Raw genomic sequence first — 24,682 nt, forward strand, 5'->3', positions numbered from 1 at the left:
TATGTGTATGTATTTGTATGTGCACCTAAATGATAAGATGCCAGTTTTATACTTGGCTACAGAACAGGCCCTGATAAAGAACACCATGCGTTTTTCTTGTGAGAAAATGAGGCAATATTAATGTCGGCAGATGTCGTTATAATGACTGGCCAATCACGATTGACATAATTACTAAATTAAAAAAAAATTGGAATAAAACAACTCAACTACAGACATGGACAATTCGTGATTAGGAGACATTTGCTGCTTACCCCTGAAAAATTCTTTTTGGGCTTGGAAAAAAACCGATGGAGTTGACCTTTCAATGTATGCTAGTGCAGTATTAGAAATATTTTACTCTTTCTCAGAGTGCAGAAGGGAAATTTAGCCAATTCCATATTTTAGAATCGCACAAACACCAATTCCAACTGGAGTTGAATTATCACATTATTTTCAAACTGTCTTTTTAATTGTGACTTCTTCCTGTTGTGCATTCATTTCAAATACTGCACTAGCATACATTGAAAGTCCATTTACCATCAGTACACAGACAATGTCTACAGTTTGTTGGAAAAATCAAATGATATTTGACACCCTTTTATTTTTTAAGTAAAACAATATGGAGTACAATTAATGTAGTATGCAGGTGTTCGTTATTCTGTAATTAATTAACATCCAGTTTCTTCTCATTCTCATTATGCAGTCCGTGAGCTAGAGGACATGGATGATATACTCCAATGCCTACATTCATCCGTTTACTTTTTTGACACTTATAATTAGAGTTCTGCTGATATCAGAGCTTTAAGTGTTTCCCCTGCTGACAATACGACTCAATAACTCTGATCCCTTCCTTTTTCTTATGTTGATAGCGTTGAAGCCAGTGGTGGAGTAGAAGATTATAGTATCTGGAAGAGATTTAAGGCGTGTACATTAAACAAGTGAATGGAACAAACAAATGAGCAAAGGAAATAACATACTACTACAAGTTGATATCTTTAAAAACGCAAAAAAATATCCGCCATAGGAACAAAGGTTCAACGAACAGATCACATACCTCTACTTCATAAATAAATGAAACTCTAATTTAGTTGTCTTGGGATGTCATCAATATGCAATTTTTTTTTCTGAGCCACAACGCAATTCCAAGAAGTCCTGGATATAGTGTTCGTATTAAATAATATAGTTATTATTTTAATAAGATTAAACGTGCCTTCCATAGCCCACTATAACATTTATCGTACACACATATTCCTACCTGGGTTCCTTGAAGAATTTGTGATATTTCTTGGTGTCTGATGTAGGATATATTCTTTCAAATCCGCCTTTTCGGTTGTTTTCGTCCAAGGAGTTAATTAAAATTCTCACGTCACCCGGTGTCAGTTCATCCAGTATTGCTTGTTGCTGAATCTGTAAACAGAAGTCAATAAATAAATGTAATTGCATGTATTTGAATGGCTTCTTACAGAGAAGGCTAGTGAAACATTTTATTTACTTCCGGGGCTATTTAATTGATACCTTTTGCATTGCACATATATTTTATAAAAATATCAAGTCAATTACAATTAATTTACTTCTTGATCTTCTGATTTGAAGTTTCCAAGAACCAGAAGTTGCTCTCGTTAAAAAACGCAAAATATACCTCATCTTTCATCTCAATGAATTTTTCTTGTTTTTCTTTTTCTTCATCAGTCAGAGGTTGTGTCCACAGTCTTGAGTCCATAACAAGATGTTTGGGCACAATTTCCTCGCTAAAGTAGAGCGTGAACTTTATTCAGATCATATTATTTAGATCAGAGTAAAGTGTTCGCACTTTGAGTGTGTACGATTTACTTGGTCAAAGAGGTTGGCCCATCTTCAATGTCACGTGCTATTTTTATTTACAAATGATCACATTATATAGAGACTTTACATCTTTTTAATAGTGCTTTTTATTCCAGATACTATATCTAATACGACTTAAGGTAGAGCAAAGGGAAAACTATAAGTGAAGATATCCATATTTAATACTTTGAATCAAATTAAAAACATGCACCTCCTCAAATACATGTATGATTTTGCGTCATGTTTCCCAGAGATGTAAAGAAAGACCATGAAATGGAAAAGACACCGTTGAATGCAGTCACCAAATTCCAGTTAACATCGGATTTCAGGTCCCAAATCTATAAATGCTTACTGTATACATCACTATCTCACACGTATTAATAACTGCAAACTGCAGGTTCTCTCACGAGTCCATTCGGCATATATACCGGTTTAGTTTAATGCAGTACTAGTAGTTGAAGCTTTTTTTAAATTATTCTACACTGAGTGAGCATGGCAACTAATAATCACCCCCCCCCCCCCCCCCTTAATCTCTTTACTGGGCCTTAATGCCCCCCTCGTTACTGGTAGAGGGAGAACAGAATTAATAAAAAAACTTGGAATCTCCAAAAGCCCTAAAGTGCAGTTCCCGTATCAAATTAAGTAGCAACAGGGAGGAACTCGGGTGAATGCCGGTCAAAACTTCCCGCGTTGTTCGCAGTCAGTAATGCGATGCTCGCTATACATTTTTTGGCAATCGGACCATGAAATCGCGGTTTAAGTTACTAGTTTGGCGATTGAATTCACTAATCCTCGGCTACGATGCAAATATTTGTCTGTAAGGCTTGTCACCATCCCGACCACCTAGTTATTGAAAATGACACGTTCAAATACTATCAGTCGCCATTACCTTTCTCCTTGTGGCTTGTCCCCGTCGTCGTCTGGTATCTGAAGACCGACCAGGTTTAACATATACACCAGCAGAGGATGGTGCACTTCTTTTAGGCCTTCTTTTGTTATTCTATAATAAATTATTTTCATCATTTTATTTTCAATTACTCCAGTAATTACTGCTGTGATAACAATTAAAGTTCGTGTTTTGGAAAGGTCAAAATTTATATAAGATAGTAAAATAAAAAGATATCAAAAAGTGACAATAGGAGAAAGGGTATTTATTTATTTATACAGCCATTCACTTATTTCATATTTTTGCAGACGTATTGTTCATTCAAAATAATAATAATAATAATAATAATAATAATAATAATAATAATAATAATAATAATAATAAAAAGAAACAAACAAAAAAAAACAATCTGATTTTATTCACTTACCTTGGCAAAACGTTCACTTCCATAAGCCATGGCTCCAAATTGTCATCAATGAAGAAATCGTATCCAAACAATTCGAAGACGCTGTGTCTGTTCTTTACGTAGGAAGTCGTACCTGCTTGCATGAATTCTTCCCCGCTGAAAGTTTTTTTTTTATATGTTTTAAATAAACAGGAAGCACTGATGCAAATGAAGCCATTTAGGTTTATTATAATTATTATTTCAATATTGACAGTCTGGTTATGAACCAATTTTTTCATCTGATCATCGTTTATGGTTTTGTTTATTTGTTCGTGTATTCATTTTCACCGTTTTTATTTTCTTACTTCGTATCTCTCACCTTATTATGGACTTGATTACGATATCTTTAATTTTATCCCAAATTGGCTGCCGTTCCACACCATAATGTTCCTTTACATGCTTCCAAAAGAACGCTAGTGGTCTAATAAGGAATGGATAATGACATGATAAAGGAGAACATATTAAATAATTATTATTAGTTTTCAAATTGAGAAAGTCAACAGACAAGTATATTGTTTCATTGGATCAATAAGGTCGTCTTGAGTAAAAGTAAGATTAAAAACACCATTTGTAAAAAGGGAAACTGTAAATGGTGTACAGGTGGAGCACCGCTGAGATGGTGACCGTGCTTATGACTATGCATGTGACACCATTTAATAGTATTGGAATTGTTAAACTTTAATAGCTGGTGTAAATAAACCAATAAACAGATAAAAGGCACCTACGGTCTAAGTTTATTTATCTTGTTGGGGGTAAAGTTAGAATTCATCCTGTTAACAGCGAGGTTAGTTAAATGTATGTCTCTCTTTTCGAATTTGTCCATAGAGTACCTGAAAAAATATATCAAACATGAACTGCAGATGTATAGGCTTTTTTATTTAACACATTGCGATAGTCCAACTTTTTATATCCAGAAGGCATTATTTGTGTCATTACTGTATTTTAAACACTTATGGACACCAGTTAACATCACATGTGAATACCGTAGATGAAAGGAAAAGAGAAGGGGAAGAGTGAGAATGTTTAAATGCCTTTTTTTCACAATACTCCTTAATTATCAAAAACATTAATAAAATGGTAGTAGTGGTTCTTCACGCCAGTTCCCTTGATGAAACCAACCAATATACTGGTAGTAATAACTCACTTCTCCATCGCTATTCTGACTTCACCCTCGGGGAAGATGTATATCCTAAGTGGGTCTATACTACCCACTAACACGTATATCCTTAGGTCCATCTTAGCCCCGTCTATCAACAAGGGGTTGGGAAGGTATCTAAATGACCAGATGTTTTGCAATTTTAGATAGTTGTGTACTTCCTGAAAATCTACAACATAGTTCTCTAGACGCATGTTTTGCATTCTATAATTAATTATGATCACATTTTAATCGCACTGAAGTTACATTTTCATCTGTTTCATCTCAATGAAATTACGTTATGAAAGTATATATGTTAATTCCACGAGGGCGCTTCAGTTTAGTTTGGTTTCACTCAGACTGCCTCATGGTTTGCTTACTTACCTGTGTGTGTCTGTCTCTCCATCCGTTTTCCTAATTGTTGTTTTTGTTACGTATCCGTCTTTCTGCCTGTCTGTAATGTTGCCTACCTGTCTGCAAGTCTGCCTGTCTGTCTGTTAGTCTGTCTGCCTGTCTGACTTAAGTCTGTGATTCTGTCTGTAACTCTATCTGCCCGCCTGTCTGTGATTCTGTCTGCTTCTCTAAAAATCTGTCTTGCCTGTCAGCTTGCATGTCTCTACGTCTACCTGTCTCTACCTTCCTTCATTCCTTCCTTTCTTCCTGCCTTCCTAACAACATGTCTATGTTGGCTTGCCAGTCTGTCGGTGTACCTCTGTCTGTGTGTCTGTCTGTGTGTATATATGTCTATCCAACAACTTTTGGGTCTCCCCTCAGTTTAATTATTACACGCAAGCAAATATAACGGGTTTTCTTGTCAAATTTCCACACCTACCTCTGTACGACAGCCTCCTCGGGAATTTCTTCCAAGTCCGTTAAAATACTCACTCCCTGTCCTCCTGATAAACACGCCTACGGATAGACCACAACATATCACGTACCATAAGTTATACGTACATTCTCATCACGCCAAAATATAATGAGACGGCGACTTACCCGGTACAAGGTATCAGGTTACCAAATCTCTGTCACGGTATTTTTCTTAATTATTATCTAGATTTGTTAAACGAAACGTCGCTAGTGTATGAAAATGTGACACCCAGTGTCAAATTTCGCAAAAGGAGGTGATAATGATAAAGAGATTACATTCACAGGATAATAATAATAATAATAATAACTAGACTGCAACTGGCTGAAGCCAGTGGCGGAGGATTCCCCTGCAAAATAGGTGTGAAAATGCTCTTACAAGGTCATGTGAAGGTCATGGGTTAAATTTAACCCAATATTCTGAAAGAGCATGTGCGAATTGGGGGGGGGGGTCAACAAAACATCACTTTTAGCCCACTTCAATATTTCTCCATTAAATAGCCAAATGACCTTGAAAATGAGGGTCAAAGTCAAATTTGACATTTGATTTGGGGGTTTTGGGTATATGTTTGGGGTAGTTTACTATAGCATGCTATGACCAAAAACCAATGTTTCATGGAGAAACTGCCAAACTCAAGATTTCTGCAATGTCATAAATATTTAAAAATCTATATTAAAAAAAGTAATTAAGCAGTCGCTACCACAGTACGGCTAATCTTAGATAAATATATAGGGCATCATTTGCCACTATGATCGGGGCTCTGGGATATTCGGTTTTTGAGATCTCGGAAACAAACCTATTTTGAGTCCGTTTGGCCATTAGCGACCTTGACCTTGACCTACTTGCATAAAAGTAGGTCATTATATGTGGATTCACCTCAGTATCACTGACCATAAGGCCCATAGCCACACGGCTTATACTTAAGGCCTAATGTCAATTTCAAATTTTACAAATTTTGCCTTGAAAAGTAGGTCAAGGTCACTGAAACTGGGTCTGTGGCATATTCTTGCCATAGGCTACCTATGATAATTATTTCAGATTTTTTGCGAAAAAAAACGCGTCGAAAGAATAATAATAATAATACTACCAAAAACAATAGTATTCCCCTATGGGGAATCCTAATAATGCATTGTAAAAAAATACGTCTAATACCAATTTCATTGAGAAACTCTGACATTCATACCGGCTTAAGTATCCACATATCTCCTTCAGGAGTGGCATCCCAAGCTTTCTTGAAAGCTTGCTTGTCTCCTGGGAAAATGTAACTCTCTGGATAGAAGCCGTACTCTTCCACACCGTATTTTTGTCGTTGTCGCGCCAGTCCCCAAGCCAGTAGATTCTTACACCCCAAATGATGACTACCGGGAATGTGATTGAACTGTAATTAAACAGAATACAAATACTTCTAATGTTTAACTCAAAATTGTTTTTAGAGCGAGCCGTTTATATGACATTCTGTTGGTCTTAACTACATGTATGAGATTATCTGTGTCCAGTTCATGTAGTTGATCGTGATGTGAAAACACTTTTTTTAACAAAAGTTATTCATTTTTCGTGTCCTTTTCTCTTTCCTTACTTTAAGTAAGGTTATTCCACAAATAGTGAACATTTGTTGCTAGTTTCTTCTTATTTTAGTAAAATTAGAAGAAATATTAGGGCAAAAAGATAATATATAAAATAAAAATTAAATACATAACTGGCAAAACTACTTCAAATGGTCACTTTTTTGTGAAAAGACCCAGAAACTTAATCTTATTTCTCATAAAAGAAAAAACTAATGAAAGAGTTAATGTATATGTAAGGAAATAAGAAGAAAAATCTAGCATAAAAGTCACACATTAGTTTTACCCCAGGAATTAAATATTTCGGTCCGTATTTACCTTTGCTTGAGGCCTAAGGTAGGTGTGAAGGTGCGTCAGATGTGGTTGAAAGGGAACCCCATAGTGTAAGATATATTCTGAGGGGTCTGAAACGTAACCAAACACAAACATATTTATCCCTATTTCCAATACTGTGGCCACCACCTGCCCACTATTATCTCACGGTGTCGTCAGCAACAATTGCTCTAAATTACCGTGACTATAAATAGTCGATAGAGGGCAGCACTAGAACTAAGGTGCTTTTGTCGTACAACGTCATCACAATTACAGAGGGGAAAGAAACGTACACTATTTGATTGTCATTAAAAAAAAACACTCACTTAACCCAACTTTTTAATGCTTTTTATAATTTTTAATTGCAGAAATGTTAATAACAATAACACGCACCTGGAATCATCAGACTCGTGTATGAAGAACCTCAGACTACCGTAATATGTAAGCCTTTTTCTAATCGTGCTGTACACTTTTCTATTTCGAGCCATTAAAAAATGGCAACTTATTGCGTAGCTATTACAAAGAGTACCTGAGAGGGTCACCAGAATAATGTAATTTGGTCCTGTTAGTTAGAAGCGAAGTGATGGAAGAAAGTTCATGTAAATGTTCACCCCGACCAAGTAATTGATACGGACAAAGTGCTGCAAAACAGAAAAGTAGTGTACATTACGGCATGAAAAGACCTGGATAAACCAGTCGTCACCGAGGCCTATTGTGAAAATCAAGAAAAGACAATTTATATTCCCCTAGCGGGCAAAAAAAAAAGAAAAAAAAAACGAAAAGTAAAGAACAAAGATCTTACCTGATGTGACGGAAAATCCAGATCGCAATAAGAAACTTTCGACTAATTTATTTATGCCTTTGAAGTACTTCAATCGATTTTTTATCGCCGGTGGAAATTCTTCAACTAAATGAAAAACAAATCTTAAATACAGCGCATAAATTAATAACAGTACGGCGGTAATATAGCCCCAGTAAGTTTTTATGTAATAAACTCACACTAACAGAAGCTAGATAATCCACGTGACCGAACTGATCAAATAATGTCGCTGTATTCATTGGCGGACCCCGTTTCCCTGGATTTTTTCAAAGAGTATGTGTGTTTGATGGGGAGCACAGTTTTACAATCTGCCAAATATAAGCTTACTTTCTCTATTATACATGTACATGCAGCGGCGGATCCAGAGATATTTTCTGACAGTCTTCCAAATTATCTTTGTTGATCCATCCTCCATTTTTGACCTTCTTCCGACAGAAAAAAAATTAGATACCCGTCAATGTAAACTTGAAAATCTGACCGTCTTCCGGAAGACCCAGAAGACGCCCTAAATCCGCCCCTGACATGGACATGCACCGTTACAAAAATGAAAATATTGCTTGGTTTTCACTATTTTTGCTAGTATTTTTTGGACTGGGGGAATGTACCCAAATCTAAAAGAGAACAGGAGTACGCCTGCCCTTCATGCAACGTTTTTTATACAATAGTAATACATCTAACTATATCTTGAATCATTCCGTCTATAATTTCATTATCTCTTACTTGCTTGAGTCGTTAAAATGGCATGCAAATTAAAACAATGAATACCTTTTTGTTCCGGCCTTACAAAATTTATGGTAGCGGGTACGTTTGAAAACAAACTTGGGATCAATGCCGGCTGAACATCGTCATCACCGTCATATTTTTCCGTGAATTTTTCTCTGTTTTTAGCAATATGTGACGTATCTGTGCTTTCCTTTGGCTCTTCCTCAGTCTTCGACTGTGAGCCCGCACATTCCTGTGTAGTTCTCGCAGCATCGCCTGGGTCGTGCAGCAAATTACATTCACCTGCGACTAAATCTATATCCGAGTGTTCAGGCTTTGAATCCTTTAGATCGTCGCCTGCCGTCTGCGTGCATTGCCCAGCATCACCCGTGGGATATGTACCTACGTACGACAATAATTACAATAATAATGATAATAAAAACCAATAAATCTGACTTCGATATAACAGAGAAAATCACACATTGTAATGATGAATGCATGGTTGCTAGATGATTGGCATTCCACTCCCCCCCCCCCTCCTCCCGGGCCTGGCCCCCTCCCATTCACAGTCAAAAGCAATCAGTCTCTGACAAATACCGTTCATTAAACATTCCTTGCACTATGCCCCTTCTTGTTACTGTACCTGTTCCCTGGACGTCAGCTAGGTGTGAAGACCTCGAAACAAAAATACCGAATTTAGACATGAAATATGAGCAGGGTAATTGCTGTGATGTGAATCTGGAGGTCCACATAAAGAAGATTCATAAAGGAACGGATGCATGAGCTTGAGGTTTGTGTGGGTCAAAGACTAGAACTGGGAGTATACCTGTACAAATCAATGAATGCAGGTCCTGTATCATGATGCGGAGAGGACTCTGGTAAATGACAATGGGTTTACATGACTTGCTAAATAATACCTCAAGTCTCGCAAGCAACATTAAAGATTACTGTCATTACTGTACCTGTATTTTCTCTAACTATACACAGAATCAGGAGCAAAACAGCATAGGCTGGAAGTCCAGTAGGATTCCTAGACATCTTCTAAACGCGGCCGAGGTTTTCACGGCAACACGATCGCGTACATAAAACTGAATACTCTACATGTACTTACAACTGACTATAGCCGCGTAGACTTGATGTAGCTAATCTTGTGAGCAATCACCATATAATTACTTTAATGTTGCATATCAGTAACTGCAGTGGTATCTTAGAAGATCTACATATTATTATTAGACTGTGATTCCTATCCGACTGAGCGTTTAACTCAAAATATCAACAAAGGTCCATTAAAATTATCTAATGGAAAGTTAATAACATACCAAAATTTAATGTGATCCCATTGTTTCTGAAGTGAAAACAGGATTTCCGTCAAGACATGCAATAAACTGACCAAATTACGTATCCGTAGATAACATAACTTGATCTTATTCTACCCTGCCGTATTGTGGCAGAATATATAGAGAAAAATAGGAAAAGCCACCCTGTGACTTTGCTGGGTTTTGGTCAGAGGCGGCGCAGAGAAGATTTTTTTTGTATGAAATGCTGTCGTCTGCAAATGAAGTCACATGGGATGCACTGTTTGACTATAACCCGCCCAAGGTTGTGACATTGATGATTCAATTGACTTTTAATGACACTTGCAATGGACCAAAATAATAATTTTGATACCATGTTACTAAAATATATAAAACAAACTAAAAAAAAGAGAACGCGGGTTTTATAGTGCGTATACAAGCGTTTCTTGATAGCAAGTCACGTGAGGCAAAGAAGTGACCTAAGACCATGACATTCATGTGTCTGATAAAATTAGATTAAAAAGAGGGAGCGTTAGCGCGCCGAGTAGACAATAGTTGTCATATATTACATACTGTCAGGTATTACATACTGTAGGGCGATTCCCCGCTATATGTCAAAACACCCATTCCGAGTTCAGTTATAAAGCCCCCTTTACACTGGACGGCGTCCTTTCTGCGTCCTGTAGTACGGCACCGTTTGTAGGTAAAAATATAATACTTTACGTGCCGACAACTGGCTGAATATTAAACATTTATTCTGCAACCAAAGCGATGCTTGTGTCTCCTTTTTAAGACCACAGCGATGCCAGTTTTTATGGTCGCACAAAAGACGCAGTAAGGGCGCCGTCCAGTGTAAAGGGGGTTTTAGACACGGTCAATATTTTACCATCTTATTAGTAGTATAGGATGAGTTATACCCCCTTTACACTGGACGGCGTCCTTTCTGCGTCCTTTCTGCGACCATGAAATTTGGCATTGCTGTGGTGTTAATAAGGAGGCGCGAGAATTGATTTTGTATCAGAATGAATGCTCAATGATCGGCCAGTTGTCGGCACGGAAAGTATTATAATTTTTAACTCTCAAATGACCGTATTGCTGGACTCAGAAAGGACGTCTTCCAGTGTAAAGGGGGCTTTAGGGGAAAAAGAAAAATTAAAAAAATAAATAAAAACCACTGACATAATATGTAATAAATTAACTTTCTCTTTATTTACCAAAATATATTTTCATATTTGTACAAGTTAACTGTTAACCGGATTAAATCCGCCATTTACGTAATATTTCAGTAGTTTTCTTCCTGATAATCAGCTGGCCAACGCCTACAGGTATTCAAGAAGTCGTTGCCATTTATTTTATTTTTAGAATTCTAAGCGTTTATGGATTCAGGTGTTTCTTTTGCTGACAATGAGATTCTAGCACTTGGATTCCTTCCTCTTCCTTGAGATGATAGCGTTGCATCCAGTGATAGAGTAGAAGATTGTAGTATCTGGAAGATATTTAAGAGAGGATAAACAAGTGAACGGAAGAGTAAATGAACAAACAAACAAACAAACAAACAAATAAGAAAACAAAGGGTATATGGAAAAGGTTGTATTTAGTGATAATCTACTTTAGTCGTCTTGTGACGCCATTAAAACCCAAGCCTGGACTAATTTCTCTCTGTATGAAAATGTATCCATTTTATATTAATGCAATTTCAAAAAACCAGGTATGTATAATGTTCGTACGAGAATTATCAACATGGTATTAATATTTGAGTAAAATGAACATTGGATACACATCTTACCTGGGTTCTTTGAAGAATTTGTGATATTTCTTGGTATCCGGTGTTGGATATATTCTTTCAAATAAGCCTTTTCGGTTGTTTTCGTCCAAGGAGTTAATTAAAATCCGTATGTCATCCGGCGTCAGTTGGTCTAAAATAGCTTGCTGTTGAGACTGTAAATAAATAAATAATAAAATAAATAAATATAAAATAAATAAATAAATAAATGTAACTGTATATAAAATGCATGGGTTCTTCACTATTTAATGTACCTTCGCACTGCAATGTTTAACAGAAGGTTCGAGGAACTAACAAATATAGTTTCCACTTTCCTGGTTCTTCGACTTATACAATGTATCATATACATGTATTAGATAAAAAAGTATAAATACATACCTCTAATATTCAAATACGGTTTAATTTTTATATACCCTTTAGTTCCATGTGTTCGGGAATATGAAATGTTCTGTTTGAAAAAAGCAAAACTATACCTCATCTTTCATTGCAGTGAATTTGTCTTGTTTTTCTTTTTCTTCATCAGTCAGAGGTTGTGTCCGCAGTCTTGGATCCATAACAAGATGTTTAGGCACCGTTTGTTCGCTAAAATAGAAAGTGGACATAGTTCCATTAAAAAAAGAAAACAATCTTTTTGCGTTTTGAACCTAGACGGTTGGGACACGGTTTTCATATTGGATTATAGGTATAGTTACAATTTACACTGGAAATATTCTTATTGGATTTTCATTTCGACATATTTTCAATAAATGAATAAATGAGCGAAAAATAAGAGAGGGAGAGAGAGAGAGAGAGAGAGAGAGAGGGAAGGAGGGAGGGAGTAAGTTCAGGGCCGGATCCAGTTTGTTTTGAAGGGGGGTCCGCGGACACAAAGTCGACCCTCCCCCCCCCCCTTCACGTGGGGTTCGGGGGTCGCTGAAGGGACCGGTAAAATGGGATGTCAAATGGTACGGGCTAAAACTATGATTCAGTTAGTCAAGATACTAGTTTCAAGAGGGATCATTAAAACTAATGGGGGTCAGGACCCCCCTGACGCCCTCCAAATCCGCCACTGTTTACCGTGCCACTTTACCGGGCTCTTACAGGTAATTCGTCTAGGGGGTGGGGGGGGGGGTACTCCCTTTCACTGGCCTAAAGGAATCAAAAAGTCAGCCACTTAGGTGATAATCTTACGTAATAATCAAACATTGAATTGACAGTTTCTACAGGGGCGGATAAAGGATTGTTTGAATGGGTGTCCGTTTTTTTCTTTTTTATTTTAGGAATGACAGGCCTCGGATAGGAAGCCGACTCTCGGCCCCCTTGGAGTGTTTTAGAGGGTATCGTTTGGAACTATGAATCAGCTAATGAAAATTTTAATTTCAAGGGAAGAAAATAAGCGTGTCCCTTTCTTCAGAACCCTCTAAATCCTCCACTGAATGACGTGGTGTTAAGGCAGGAAAGCTACTGAATTAATTCTGGTTTGATCGCTTTTATTACCCAGAACGTTCCTAGACAGATGACTTCATATACTTTAACTTTCATTTTGTTTTACACTGAGGTTACTGAGATCAGGGAATTATATCGGATATAATTCCCTGCTGTGATTACATGTACACTGATTTTGACTTCACCTGTGCCGCCATAGAGCACAATCAAAGCCAAAACGGTTCACACCTTAGCGGTTTAAGTTTTGGGTAGTATTTGCCCATTTCAAATGTCGACTGTGGGGTTGTTGCGAAGAAGCCAATTATTAGAAAAATATATTTGGCAAATAATCCCGCCGGGAAGATCCCATCTTTTTTTGCTGGCCGCAGTTTGCAGGTGGTATGACGCGGTGCTACAACGGGAAAGCTACTGAATCAGTTCAAGCAACGTCGCTTTTTTTTATATAAGCCTGCCCGGAACGTTCCTAGTTAAATTATTTCAGATGCAGTTATTTTCATTTTGTTTTACACTGAGTTTACTTTTGACTTCACCTGTGACGTTATATAGAGCACAGTGAGAGCCAAAGCGGTTCACAAATTGGCGGTTTTAGTTGTGAGTAGTTTTTGCCATTTCAAACGTCGACTGTAGAGTTGCCCCGGGGACTGTATGAATGTATGAACAGTCTTGATGAGCAAGACCAAAGGGGGTGGGGGGCAAAAGAAATGCATGATTAGGTAAAGTAATAGCAGCAATGTGACTTTTGAAAATAAAAAACTTTTTGCTGATAATCCCAGCGAGCAGATAACTTTTTTAATGAAAATGTTCATATGTTGCGTAGTTGGTAAAGGATATGACCATTCCCACCTAAGTATCAGTTTAGAGACTTTAAAGCAAAAAGGAAAGAAATATAATTGACGACGTAGACTTTATGATAGTGACTAGCAATAAGTTGTCAAATCGATCACAAATTCTTAACTTTACCGAACTTTTAGGCAAAAAGGTAATTTGCTAGGACACACGAGAGTTAGTCTCGTTTTCAGTTGCGGGGCCAGGTCGTTGTTGAGGTGAATTCGAACTGACATGCGTCATCTGGTATTCGAGCTCGTGACTTGCCGTTTCCATAGTTTGCTGATGGCTTGATGTTTTTTGCAACCAAGCGCACTACCGACTGTGCCGTGACTGAACCGCCCGTCCTCCGTACATACGATTTTCCTCTTATAGTAATCAAAGGCAATTTTAACAATTTCGAGCAAAATAAATCACATCAGACGATTGTGGATTCGAACCAGTGAATAATTGTCAAGCTGTGTCCAAGCCGGCGATGTTACCACGGAGCCAAGGAAGCTTCGTTGATCGGTGGGGATCAAATAGAAACGTTCTACTTTCTCACAGAGAAGGGCATTATGGCTGAACACAGGAACGAGGATTATTTGAAGGGGTTGCGATTTTTCAGGAATGACAGGCCTCGAATGCAAAGCCGACCCTCGCCCCCTTGAAGTGTTTTGGAGGGCAAATAGTAATATTTGGAACGGTTAAGAACTATAAATCAGCCAGTCAAAAGTCTAATTCCAAGAGGGGAATATTAGGTCGACTTTTTCTTTCATAATTTTTCTAAATCCGCTTTTTTAATTGTCCTATTTAAAATTGTGACTGGAATTGTAGTCCGCTTGGAACCGTAGTAAGTTTCCCATTACCTTGAACATGTGGTGCTTGTCGTGTATAGTATCTCCAATACTACAAGCTAACGGCTGCCGTCAGGCTCGCCCAGCACATTGTGTTAAAATAATCATGTGTAAATAATGGCATATTACCTGTCTCCTTGTGACTTGTCTCCGTCGTCTTCTGGTATCTGCACTCCCGCCATGTTCAATATGTCAGCCAGCATTGGGCCGCGCACTTCTATCAGGGTGTTGTTTGATATTCTTTAAAAAAATTGGCAGAATTTCTTGTTTTACACAATGCCTCATTGCACGCAAACCAGCATGCAAACTTTACCCTCACCAATCTTTTAACATATGTCACATCTGGCACCACAAAACTCCAATAGGACGTAATTAAGTGACGTAAATAATTGATGCTTGTTGACGTAAATAAGTGACGCTTGTTGACACTACATTTAATTTATTAGAAGCTAATCATGCTGGCAAATAATTTGCTGGTACGTTTAATACAGCTGACTTTTTTTTTTTGTTCGGAATTCGTTCATGAATGGCAACACTATTCTTGTTTCTTCACTTACTTTGGCGATACGTTAATTTCCATAAGCCATGGCTCCAAATTATCATCAATGAAGATATCGTATCCAAACAGTTCGAAGACGCTGTGTCTGTTCTTCACATAGGAATTCGTACCTGCTTGCATGAATTCTTCCCCGCTAAAATTCACATTATAAAGAACGTGGTTAGTATTTATTTTTAAAAAGTTTTAAATAGTTTTAAAGATTAAAATAAACATTTGTTTTGTCTGGCTTGGTACCAACTCCTATCTTTCATTATTTTACTGGCTATACAAGTATCTCATTTTAATTAATTAAAATGAGATACATGAATAGATTTTTATTTACTTATTAATTAATTAATGGAATTATTTATTAATTATAATGCTAACCTCTCACCTTAATATGGATTTGATTACAATATCTTTAATCTTATCCCAAATTGGCTGTCGTTCGGCACCGTTATGTTCCTTTAAATGCTGCCAAAACCACGTAAGTGTTCTGAAATAAAATTGAATAGACATTTGTATAAGTAATATAAGTATGAGTATAATGGAACTAAGTAAATGAAGCCAATAGATAGCCGCATATCAGTTGAGTTGGTTTGGGTCTTTTTCGACTGTAGGACATTATTCATAATTATAAGAGCGAACAGTGTCAAAAGTGTACAGGTGGAGGACTGCTGAGCTGGAGTCTTAGGGCCATTCAGAAGGAGTAATAGCTACTGCACACTAACTCCAAGGTGACTCTCGCTGAATGCAATAAGATTAACAGACTAACACACCTCCTGTTGTTTCCAACGTAGTCGCACAATCACCAGTTTTTCTATTGATACTCAACGCCAGGAGGAGGTAAGCAAGTCTGTTAATCTGATTGCTTTCAGCGAGAGTCGACGTTAGTGTTGGTTTTTAAAAATGCATACCACCTACCGTCTGATATCAAATAGCTTGTCTTGTGTGAATTCTGCATTTAACTTATTGACGGCAAAGTTAGTTAAATGTACGTCACTCCTATCGAAATTGTCCATTGAGTACCTGGAATAATATTTAAAAAGCAATTACCACGATGAAAGAGGAAATTTACTGAATAATAAAATGAAATAGCACATGGTTATTACTATAGTACTGGCATGTCCATGACTTATTAGTGATTTTATTATAAATCCAAAAGCCGTATGTAAATGTGTGACCGCCTGAGAGAGAAAGCGAGAGAGAGAGAGAGAGAGAAAGAGAGAGAGAGAGAGGGAGAGAGAGAGAGAGAAGGTGTATCAGTGTCCTTTGCCATAAGTCCTCTTAGAAAATAACCACAGCAGTTTTTTTTCAACGAAAATGTAAAAAAAAAGAAAAAAAAATAAAATAATAATAATAATAATAATAATAATAATAATAATAATAATAATAATAATAGCTCACTTCTCCATCGCTATTCTGACTTCACCCTCGGGGAAGATGTATATCCTAAGTGGGTCTATACTACCCACCAACACGTATATCCTTAGGTCCATCTTAGCTCCGTCTATCAGCAAGGGGTTGGGAAGGTATCTAGAATGAACAGATGTTTTAGAGTTTTAAAGATACATAACAAGCATAGTTGCGAATATTCCCTGTAACGCTTACGAATTAATTCCACTAGTTTTTTAAACAACTCAAATAAAACTTAAAACATATTGGAAAGAATATAACAAATTAATTACCCCGTCAGCCTTAAAAAGCCATTTTAACTTTGAAAAAGTAGTCGTAAATTTGATCTGCCAATTCTTCCCTTTTCGAAATGAAATGAAATGAATGAAATGAAACAAGTTAACATTTTTAGAGTCAAACTTTTTTAAACTAATGTATATAGTGCCATTCGTTTGGGTTATGTTGCAATGACGTGACATGTATTCTCGCTTCATCTACATCTTTAATGTTCTTTATAAAATAAGGAGCCTGGTTAAAATCTATTGGGCCTATTGTTTGTTTGCAACCCTGTCCGTCTGTCTGTTTGTCTGTCTGTCTGTCTGTCTGTCTGTCTACCTGTCCAACAACGGGTTGTTGTCACTTTACTTATCATTTTACATGGCTCCAACCACAGTTTTTCACCTACCTCTGCGCGACACCGTCGTTAGGGACTTCTTTCAAGTCCGTCAGTATACTAACTCCCCTTCCTCCTGACATGCATGCCTACAAACAGATGAGAAATGATATAATTTACCACAGGTTGCGTTCATATCAGGATTACATACACTGTAGACCGCACATTTACGCTCGCTTGTCACCAGCCTTTAAAATCCAACTTGTTTCATTTTAGTGTCATATATATGCATATTACTAAATCTGATACACTACACTTCAATAAAACATGGAAATATGGTGTATCCAATCTTGTTAGGAAGCTGTTTTAATGAAATGATGAGTTGTGTCAGAGGTTATATTTAGTTAAGTTACGGATAACGTATGGCACTTCTACGCTTTTAATTTTTGCACTAACTCGTTTTCTGTAAATTTGAACTGTTCACTCGCAGCACTTGTAAAAATTGCATTCCAATCACAACTTAAGTAAGAAAGTCTGACATTCATACCGGCTTGATAATCCACATCTCGCCTGCGGGAGTGGCGTCCCAAGCTCTCTTGAAAGCTTGCTTGTCATTGGGGAATTGGTAAGTCTTGGGAAAGAAGCCGTACTCTTCCTCGCCGTATTTCCTTTGCTGTCGCACCAGGCCCCAAGCCAGCATGTTCTTACACCCCAGATGCCAACTGGCAGGAATGTGATTGAACTACAATTAAATGCATATGTATTACAAAGACACCGGAATTTCCCCTTCTGAATCGTCTTTTGTACTTTTTTAACATTTGTACATTGTTTTAAAGTGGATAGCACATTTGGATATGGAAAGATACCCAGCATATATATTCCTGTATATGCAAAGAAATAAACAACAACGAGAAGCCTAGACAGAGTGTAAGTCGCACATGTGTCTAACATAAGATAATATAACATAAGTAAAAATGAATAAATTAATAAATAAATAAATAACACGGAACTCTTACAGGCCTTCCCAACTACCAGACTCGGCACCTACGGGTCCAGTATAAACCGGTTTATCAGACCACACTACCCGTTTTCAAGGTGTGTGTCAGATCGCATTACATAGTATCAGCCACCACACCGATTTTGCCTGGTGCGCGATGTGATAGCAATGATCCTAAGCGGGGTTGGAAAGTAGTGCATCTCATCTAGATTCATGCGCTGCTGCAATTTTCTCTGTTTATGCTAAAATCTGACAGTAACGCAATTTTTAACATAAAATTTAGGTTCGGACATAGCCAATGATGTTTTGTAAATAAGAACTTGCAAACTTATATATTAATTTAGAAAAGTGGACCTAATTTTGATAGCGGAAGCATATTCTGTCGGGGGCTAAATATTTTCATGACTACCGGGATGGACGAGATTGAGGGCAGGGGTAATCCTAGAGAGGGGTTAGAAACGTCCATTGTTCTCGTCAGCGAGGCTGTCCTTTTTCAGGGTTTGTACGCACGGACAGAAAACTTAAGTATTGTGGGAACGTTACTAATGAAGCCACTGGTAGTACTAGTAGATATCAGCCTGTAGTCTTGAACAAGCGCCTCGATGACGAGTGAACAGTTGTCAAAAACAAAAGACCCAGGTGTGGTAGTTCAACTACTGTTCATGCGTGCCGCAACGACCAAACCTAATTGCTCCTCAAGGTCACAAAACAATAACCGGTACTGACGGCTAGGCTCGTCTTAATCATATAAGTAGCGCGTTTCCACCCCCTGATTGAGGGAGTCGTCTGTTGTATTCATACGACTTCTACTTGACGAAAACGAGGCGCGATACCCGGATGACAGGTAGGCTTACAGAATTTGTGATAGGGTATGATACTCTTTTATGCGATCTGACACACACCTTGAAAACGGGTAGTGTGGTCAGATATACCGGTTTATTCTGGACCCGTAGGTGCCGAGTCTGGTAGTTGGGAAGGCCTGTCTTATATTTAAGGCCCTGCGTTCACATTTACCTTTGACTGTGGCCTGATGTGTTTGTTAAGTTGCGTGTCTTGGGGTTGAAATGGAACCCCAAAGTGCAGTATATAATTGTTGGTGTCTGAAACATAAACATTCATATACACGTAATTGAGGTAAATGTAATATCATTTTTCTAGTTCCAACACTATGGCGACCGTCTGTTACACCTCTTCCAAGTTGGTAAAAGTCTGTGGAGGTTATCATCAGGAGACAACCTTTTTTTATTCAAATTAATTAAAAGTCTGATTTTTTTTCGTCCTAAAACGTCTTTCAGAGCTGAGAAGGAAGCTGAGAAGGAAAAGAAATAATATATACATGTGGTTTGGAAAACCAAAAAGATTCAGTTCAAGTAAATTACACACTCAAGTAAATTTTTTGATAATTTCTACCGCAGCTATATTACTAAAACGTTGCTTCATAACAATCTATCGCATTGCGAGATAATGAGTATCAAGACGAGACATATCATCTGTCTCCTTACGATATCAGTCACACAAATATGATAACTGGTGTGCTATGGACACAAATCTTGGTATTCTTACCTAATGTGACGGAAAATCCTGAACGCAAAACGTAACTTTCAACTATACCGTTCATGCCTTCCACATACTTCAATCGATTTTTTATTGCCGGTGGGAACTGTTCAACTAAATGGAAACAAATAAAGCATAATCTCTAAAATAGTTTACGAAATTAATGCAATAATTTTGTAACCGACAAGAGGACCCTGTGGTAATTGTTTGTTTAAAACATGTAGCCCTACATGTATAAACAAGTGATTAATGCATAGGGCTGTCTCTACTTATTTAAGTTTCTAATTCAATTCTTGTAATGACATTAGGAGAAAAAAATACCTTTTTGATCCGGTCTTACAAAATTAATAGTCGGGGGTACGTTGGAAAACAAACTTGGTATCAGTGCAGGCTGAATGTCTTCATTGTCTTCGTTGTTGTTTACCGCGGTGACTTCTACAACCCTAGGTTTGAAAGACGAGTCTCTGTGTTCACTGGGACTTTGGTCCATCGTAAGAGGTGTCTCCTCGCACGCGTTAACAGTGTCAGCGGCACGACACGGTCCTTGTCCGGGACACTCGCCGACAACCATGTCCGCTTGACCCGTCTCTGAGACCCTAGAACCGTCGTCTCTCGTCTGTGTGTGTTTCGAAATATCATCTGTGAATGTTGTGCCTACGAAGAAAATGCGAATAGGATACAAAAAAGCGTTGTTATGGTAAATATTTGAAAATTAGATGGACGGACAAGAAAACAACTCAAATGTGAGAGACTGTTTGCTCTACCTTCCCCAACCCACACAACCTCCCACAACAAGAAGTCGCTTCTACCCTTTTTGATTGAAAATAGAGCTATACCTGTCTTAAATTCTGGTTTTCCTCTTTCCTGTTTCTAAACTTCAATAATGTGTTAGTGATAACATTAAAACGTAAATAGTGAATGAAAACTTAATATGTACACGTATTATGAACAGTATAGTGCTGAGGTTTTACTCAAAGCCGTAAATAAAACTCTGAAACACACAGGGAAAGATATAGTCATTACTCTACCTGCATTTGCCACCTCAATACACAAAATTAGGAGCATAACAATATAGGCTGAAAGTCCATCAGGATTCCGAGACATCATAACACAGCAATGGATGCCAGGTTTTCAAGTCACGATAAGTATGTACATCAAACCTCTAGACGTATGTTCTTTGTGGGGCCTGCATGGATCTAATCTTGTACGCGATCACCATGTAATGCCTTTAATTTTGCATATCAGTAACATTTATGCTAATACACATTGGAGCAGACTATTATTACTGGAGGGAGTCATTCATGTCCGGCCGAACGCCAATTCAGCAATTTTACACCGCATCCACAGCAAGTTAGGGAGGTGTAAAGTGCACGTGTACGTGGGGTATATGAGAGCGATTATGTATTATTTTAAAGTAAAAGTTTTATCCATAACTGCGGTAAGTTGATCATGGACTAAGGGCCATAGTGAACACACATTTCTGTCAAGGTGCCAACTAAACAGAGCAAAAGCTCGTGTGTGTGTGTGTGAGCCAGTGATATTTTTATTGTGTTCGTGTTCGTGTGCGTGTGATTGGGTTTTTCTACAATATTACAGGATTTTCCTTATTCATAAGACGGTTGAATGTCCATAGGACGGCTAAAATAAAGGTGTTAGTTTCCTTGGCGCATTCTTTTTTGCTTGATAGCTAATAATAACTCAACTTGAATTATAAATACGGCTTCAGTCTACCGGTATTAGCATAGCTGTTTAAACGTACACAGTGATATAACACGTATCTTTGATAAAGTGAAGAGAATTGAAGAAGAGACTAGACTGAACAATTTTGTGAGAGGCTATACTAGCAACACCTGAGGTACGTCTATGGTTTATTGTAGTGCTTATACGCTAAGCATGAGACTCACAAAGAGATGACTTAATAAACCGTCAACTGTGTTGAATAAACTTTCAATTATCTATTGTGATGTGGACTTTATTAATTATAATTATGTAATTTTACTACAGGCAATTTGCAAATGAATTCTTCACGTAATACACTTCGTTATCTCCTGATGAAAAATCAGGACATTAATTACTAGGTGTGTACCTGAACTGGAAACAGGATTTCCTGCTATGACTCTAACTGACCCAATTTTGCAAATGATGTTCCCATGTCATGAGTGCTAACACCTTTCGACGCCATTTAAAATTTGTGTAGTATTTATCCTATTTTTCTGCTGTTCGTGGCCCTAATAGCTGTTTTTTTTTTCTTTTTATTATATTCTTTTAGAGCATTTAAAACATTTAGGATTTCAGGTCTTTCCTCTGACTTGTGTTGATAGCGTTGCATCCAGTGAAGGAGTAGAAGATTGTAATATCTGAAAGATATTTAATTAAGAGATGAAACACATAAAAATGAAAATAAAAGATGATTACGTATTTTGTATTCAAATAAGGTGAAAAGAGTGTCTCTTCATTTTCTTATTAGACTTTTGAAATGTCGGTCTTTCGGTTTAAAAAAAAATAAAAAAAAATAAAAACTATACCTAATCTTTCATTTCAATTTTCTAATTTGAAGTATCCAAAACCAGAAGATGTTTGCGTTAAAAACACAAAAATATACCCCATCTTTCATCGCAATGATTTTCTTGTTTTCATATTCCTTCATCAGTCTGAGGTGGTGTCCACAGTCTTGGGTCTATAACAAGGTGTTTGGGTATCGTTTCCTCGCTAAAACAGAGGTTGATTATAATAATAAAAAAGTAAAAAAAAAAACGATTAGCACGTGGACGCAGACGGCTCAGAGGCACACTTTCATATTGAGAGGTCGGAACAATTGAACTCACTAGAACTATTCAGCAAAATATCAGCAAAACAACATTTGGTTGAACAAAAATCAGGAAAAAGGAAATGTAAAAACAGAAACTAACCAACTTTAAATTATGCTAGGAATGGTAGTCTGCTAGGAACCTTAGTCCGTTTCATTTTATTTTTTTCCAGGTACAGCTCCCATCTGCCCCAGTAGTAGCCCCGATACTGCCGGCTAAGCGTTAATTTTTATATACAAAAAAATAAATATTTATTCTTTGACCCCCTTTCCCTTAGCAAAATCCCGGGCCTACTGGTTATAATGAGGTTTTGGACTGGGCACTGGGAGTATGGCACTGGGAGATTGCGTTAGTTGAGTCTGGATCACAATCTGTCACATTGAGCGTCTACAGCTGAGCTCAACAGAACAGAGCTCAAACCAAGCCTACTGTCAGCACTTGTGTGTGTGTGTGTGTGTGTGTGTGTGTGTGTGTGTGCGCGCGCGCGCGCGCGCGCGCGCGTATGTGTGTGTGGGGGGGTGAGTGTCCGTGTGTGAAGCAAATAACCTTCACACGAAGGTTGCAACCTGTTCTTTTGGCAGATAGTGCATATTACATATTCTGAGTCAATCTCATCAATTATCTATATAACTTTTCATGAATTAAGGTACCTGCATCTGTATAAATGATACAAATACTAGTGGCAATTTCTATCCACAGCGAGTATACGTAACTCTGTCTAATGAAACTGGAGCCAAACACGTTACTGTTTACTATCACACAGACAAAGAGATAGCAAGGCACAGTAGAAATCGTGATATTTAATTTAGGTAATGTTACTAAAAGCAATACGAATAATCGAGTTGAATACAATTGCTGTGTGTATGTTTCTGTTATATTTGAACAAGGAGGTGACGTAGGATGCCAGGTTTTTGTACGTGTGTAAAATATTTATGATAAAGACAGGTAATTGGGAATAAATTTAAGAACCACAGCGAACTAAAGGGGCAAAGATAGGGACTTTTGTTGACGTGATAATTATAGGAGCGAACATTGTGATACATCATTTCCATCTGTTTACTGGTCTATAGTCTCCCTTGATTTTCAACTGTCTTCACTGTCGTCTCGCCAAGATCTCTCTCTCTCTCTCTCTCTCTCTCTCTCTCTCTCACACACACTTGTAAGGAAATAATATGAAATAAATAGGAATAAACCAAAGGGACTTATATACATATAAGAATTAGCAGCTGCAAAAAAAAAAAAAAAAAAAAAAAAAAAAAAAAAAAAAAAAAAAACGCAGCAACTGACATAATATGCAAATTGTGAAAAGACAACCACGGTTAATTAACGTCTATCTCAGCGATAGCTGTCCAGAACGTTATTCCCATCCGACCACACACCCAAGAGATATAAAGCTTTAAGGTCATCTTTATCTCAATCAACAAAATAAAGAAATTGATTAAAAGCGTTAAGCCGTGTCACTTCTCAAGTAAGCTTATGTACACCTGTTTACTTAACAAAATGAAGTTTTGATCCGCCCCTCTTAAGAAGAATTCTTTCGCTCCTAATTCCCATAGCTTAAGATCTTAAAGCGTCCCTCGCACTTGTACGTTTTCAGGATCGATTGCTTTTTTCTTTGTGCTCTGGTGACAGTTTTTTAATCAGTATCAATGTTAGGCGATGTGGTAGCGAAGCAACGGAGTCTGTGTTTTCTGCTGTTTTGTTCTGCCGCATGGAAATGAATGGAACACACCGACCGCATGATGATATTATCATGACTGCGGCTCTTAACAACTTGTTAATGTTTGCTAAGTAAGAGACGGTGTGCTTGTGTGTGTGTGTGTGTGTGTGTGTGTATGTGTGTGTGTGTGTGTGTGTGTGTGAAAGAGAGAGAGAGAGAGAGAGAGAGAGAGAAAGAGAGAAAGAGAGGGAGGGGGAAGGATGGGGGGTGGGAAGGACATGCGTTAAAAAAAGAAGCACTAGAGAATCGTGGGTTTTGGAATCCAGGTAAAGAGGAATCGTTTATGTCAGCGACTACAGTATGCCCGTGGATTCAATGATCAACGAGAAGAGATAACCCCCGTTTTCTCACCCCAATCTTATACTGT

The 24,682-nt window shown here is 37.6% G+C and overlaps 2 protein-coding genes across 5 annotated transcripts; both read right to left on the reverse strand.

Annotated features, from left to right (window-relative positions):
* Window positions 1-560: 560 nt before the first annotated feature.
* LOC106154734 (tubulin monoglutamylase TTLL4-like) lies at window positions 561-9,675 on the reverse strand. 4 transcript variants are annotated; one of them, XM_087013284.1, is made up of 14 exons: window positions 9,490-9,675; window positions 8,591-8,929; window positions 7,808-7,912; window positions 7,012-7,097; window positions 6,315-6,509; window positions 5,099-5,175; window positions 4,276-4,404; window positions 3,857-3,961; window positions 3,451-3,552; window positions 3,114-3,248; window positions 2,690-2,800; window positions 1,619-1,727; window positions 1,235-1,386; window positions 561-884 (listed from the first exon to the last, which is right to left on the reverse strand). In XM_087013284.1, the coding sequence occupies exons 1-14, from the start codon at window positions 9,563-9,565 to the stop codon at window positions 773-775; spliced, it is 1,833 nt and encodes a 610-aa protein (XP_086869410.1). In that variant the 5' UTR covers window positions 9,566-9,675; the 3' UTR covers window positions 561-772. The 4 variants fall into 4 exon arrangements, 3 of the variants coding, with proteins under 3 accessions (XP_086869410.1, XP_086869412.1, XP_086869411.1); XM_087013286.1 differs by lacking the exon at window positions 9,490-9,675 and adding an exon at window positions 8,153-8,250 and having other exon boundaries at window positions 8,591-8,761; XR_015334518.1 differs by lacking the exon at window positions 1,619-1,727.
* A 1,334-nt stretch (window positions 9,676-11,009) lies between these two features.
* Window positions 11,010-21,006, reverse strand: LOC106154713 (tubulin monoglutamylase TTLL4-like). The gene is made up of 14 exons (XM_087013287.1): window positions 20,817-21,006; window positions 20,110-20,442; window positions 19,798-19,902; window positions 19,249-19,334; window positions 17,785-17,979; window positions 17,310-17,386; window positions 16,637-16,765; window positions 16,154-16,258; window positions 15,624-15,725; window positions 15,249-15,383; window positions 14,821-14,931; window positions 12,079-12,187; window positions 11,609-11,760; window positions 11,010-11,308 (listed from the first exon to the last, which is right to left on the reverse strand). Exons 1-14 carry the CDS (start codon window positions 20,893-20,895, stop codon window positions 11,197-11,199), a joined length of 1,830 nt encoding a protein of 609 aa, XP_086869413.1. The 5' UTR covers window positions 20,896-21,006; the 3' UTR covers window positions 11,010-11,196.
* Window positions 21,007-24,682: the final 3,676 nt, after the last annotated feature.

The sequence above is a fragment of the Lingula anatina genome, chromosome 5, assembly GCF_051362555.1.
Source record: "Lingula anatina isolate TDL-2025a chromosome 5, LinAna3.0, whole genome shotgun sequence".
In the NCBI taxonomy this organism is placed as follows: domain Eukaryota; kingdom Metazoa; phylum Brachiopoda; class Lingulata; order Lingulida; family Lingulidae; genus Lingula; species Lingula anatina.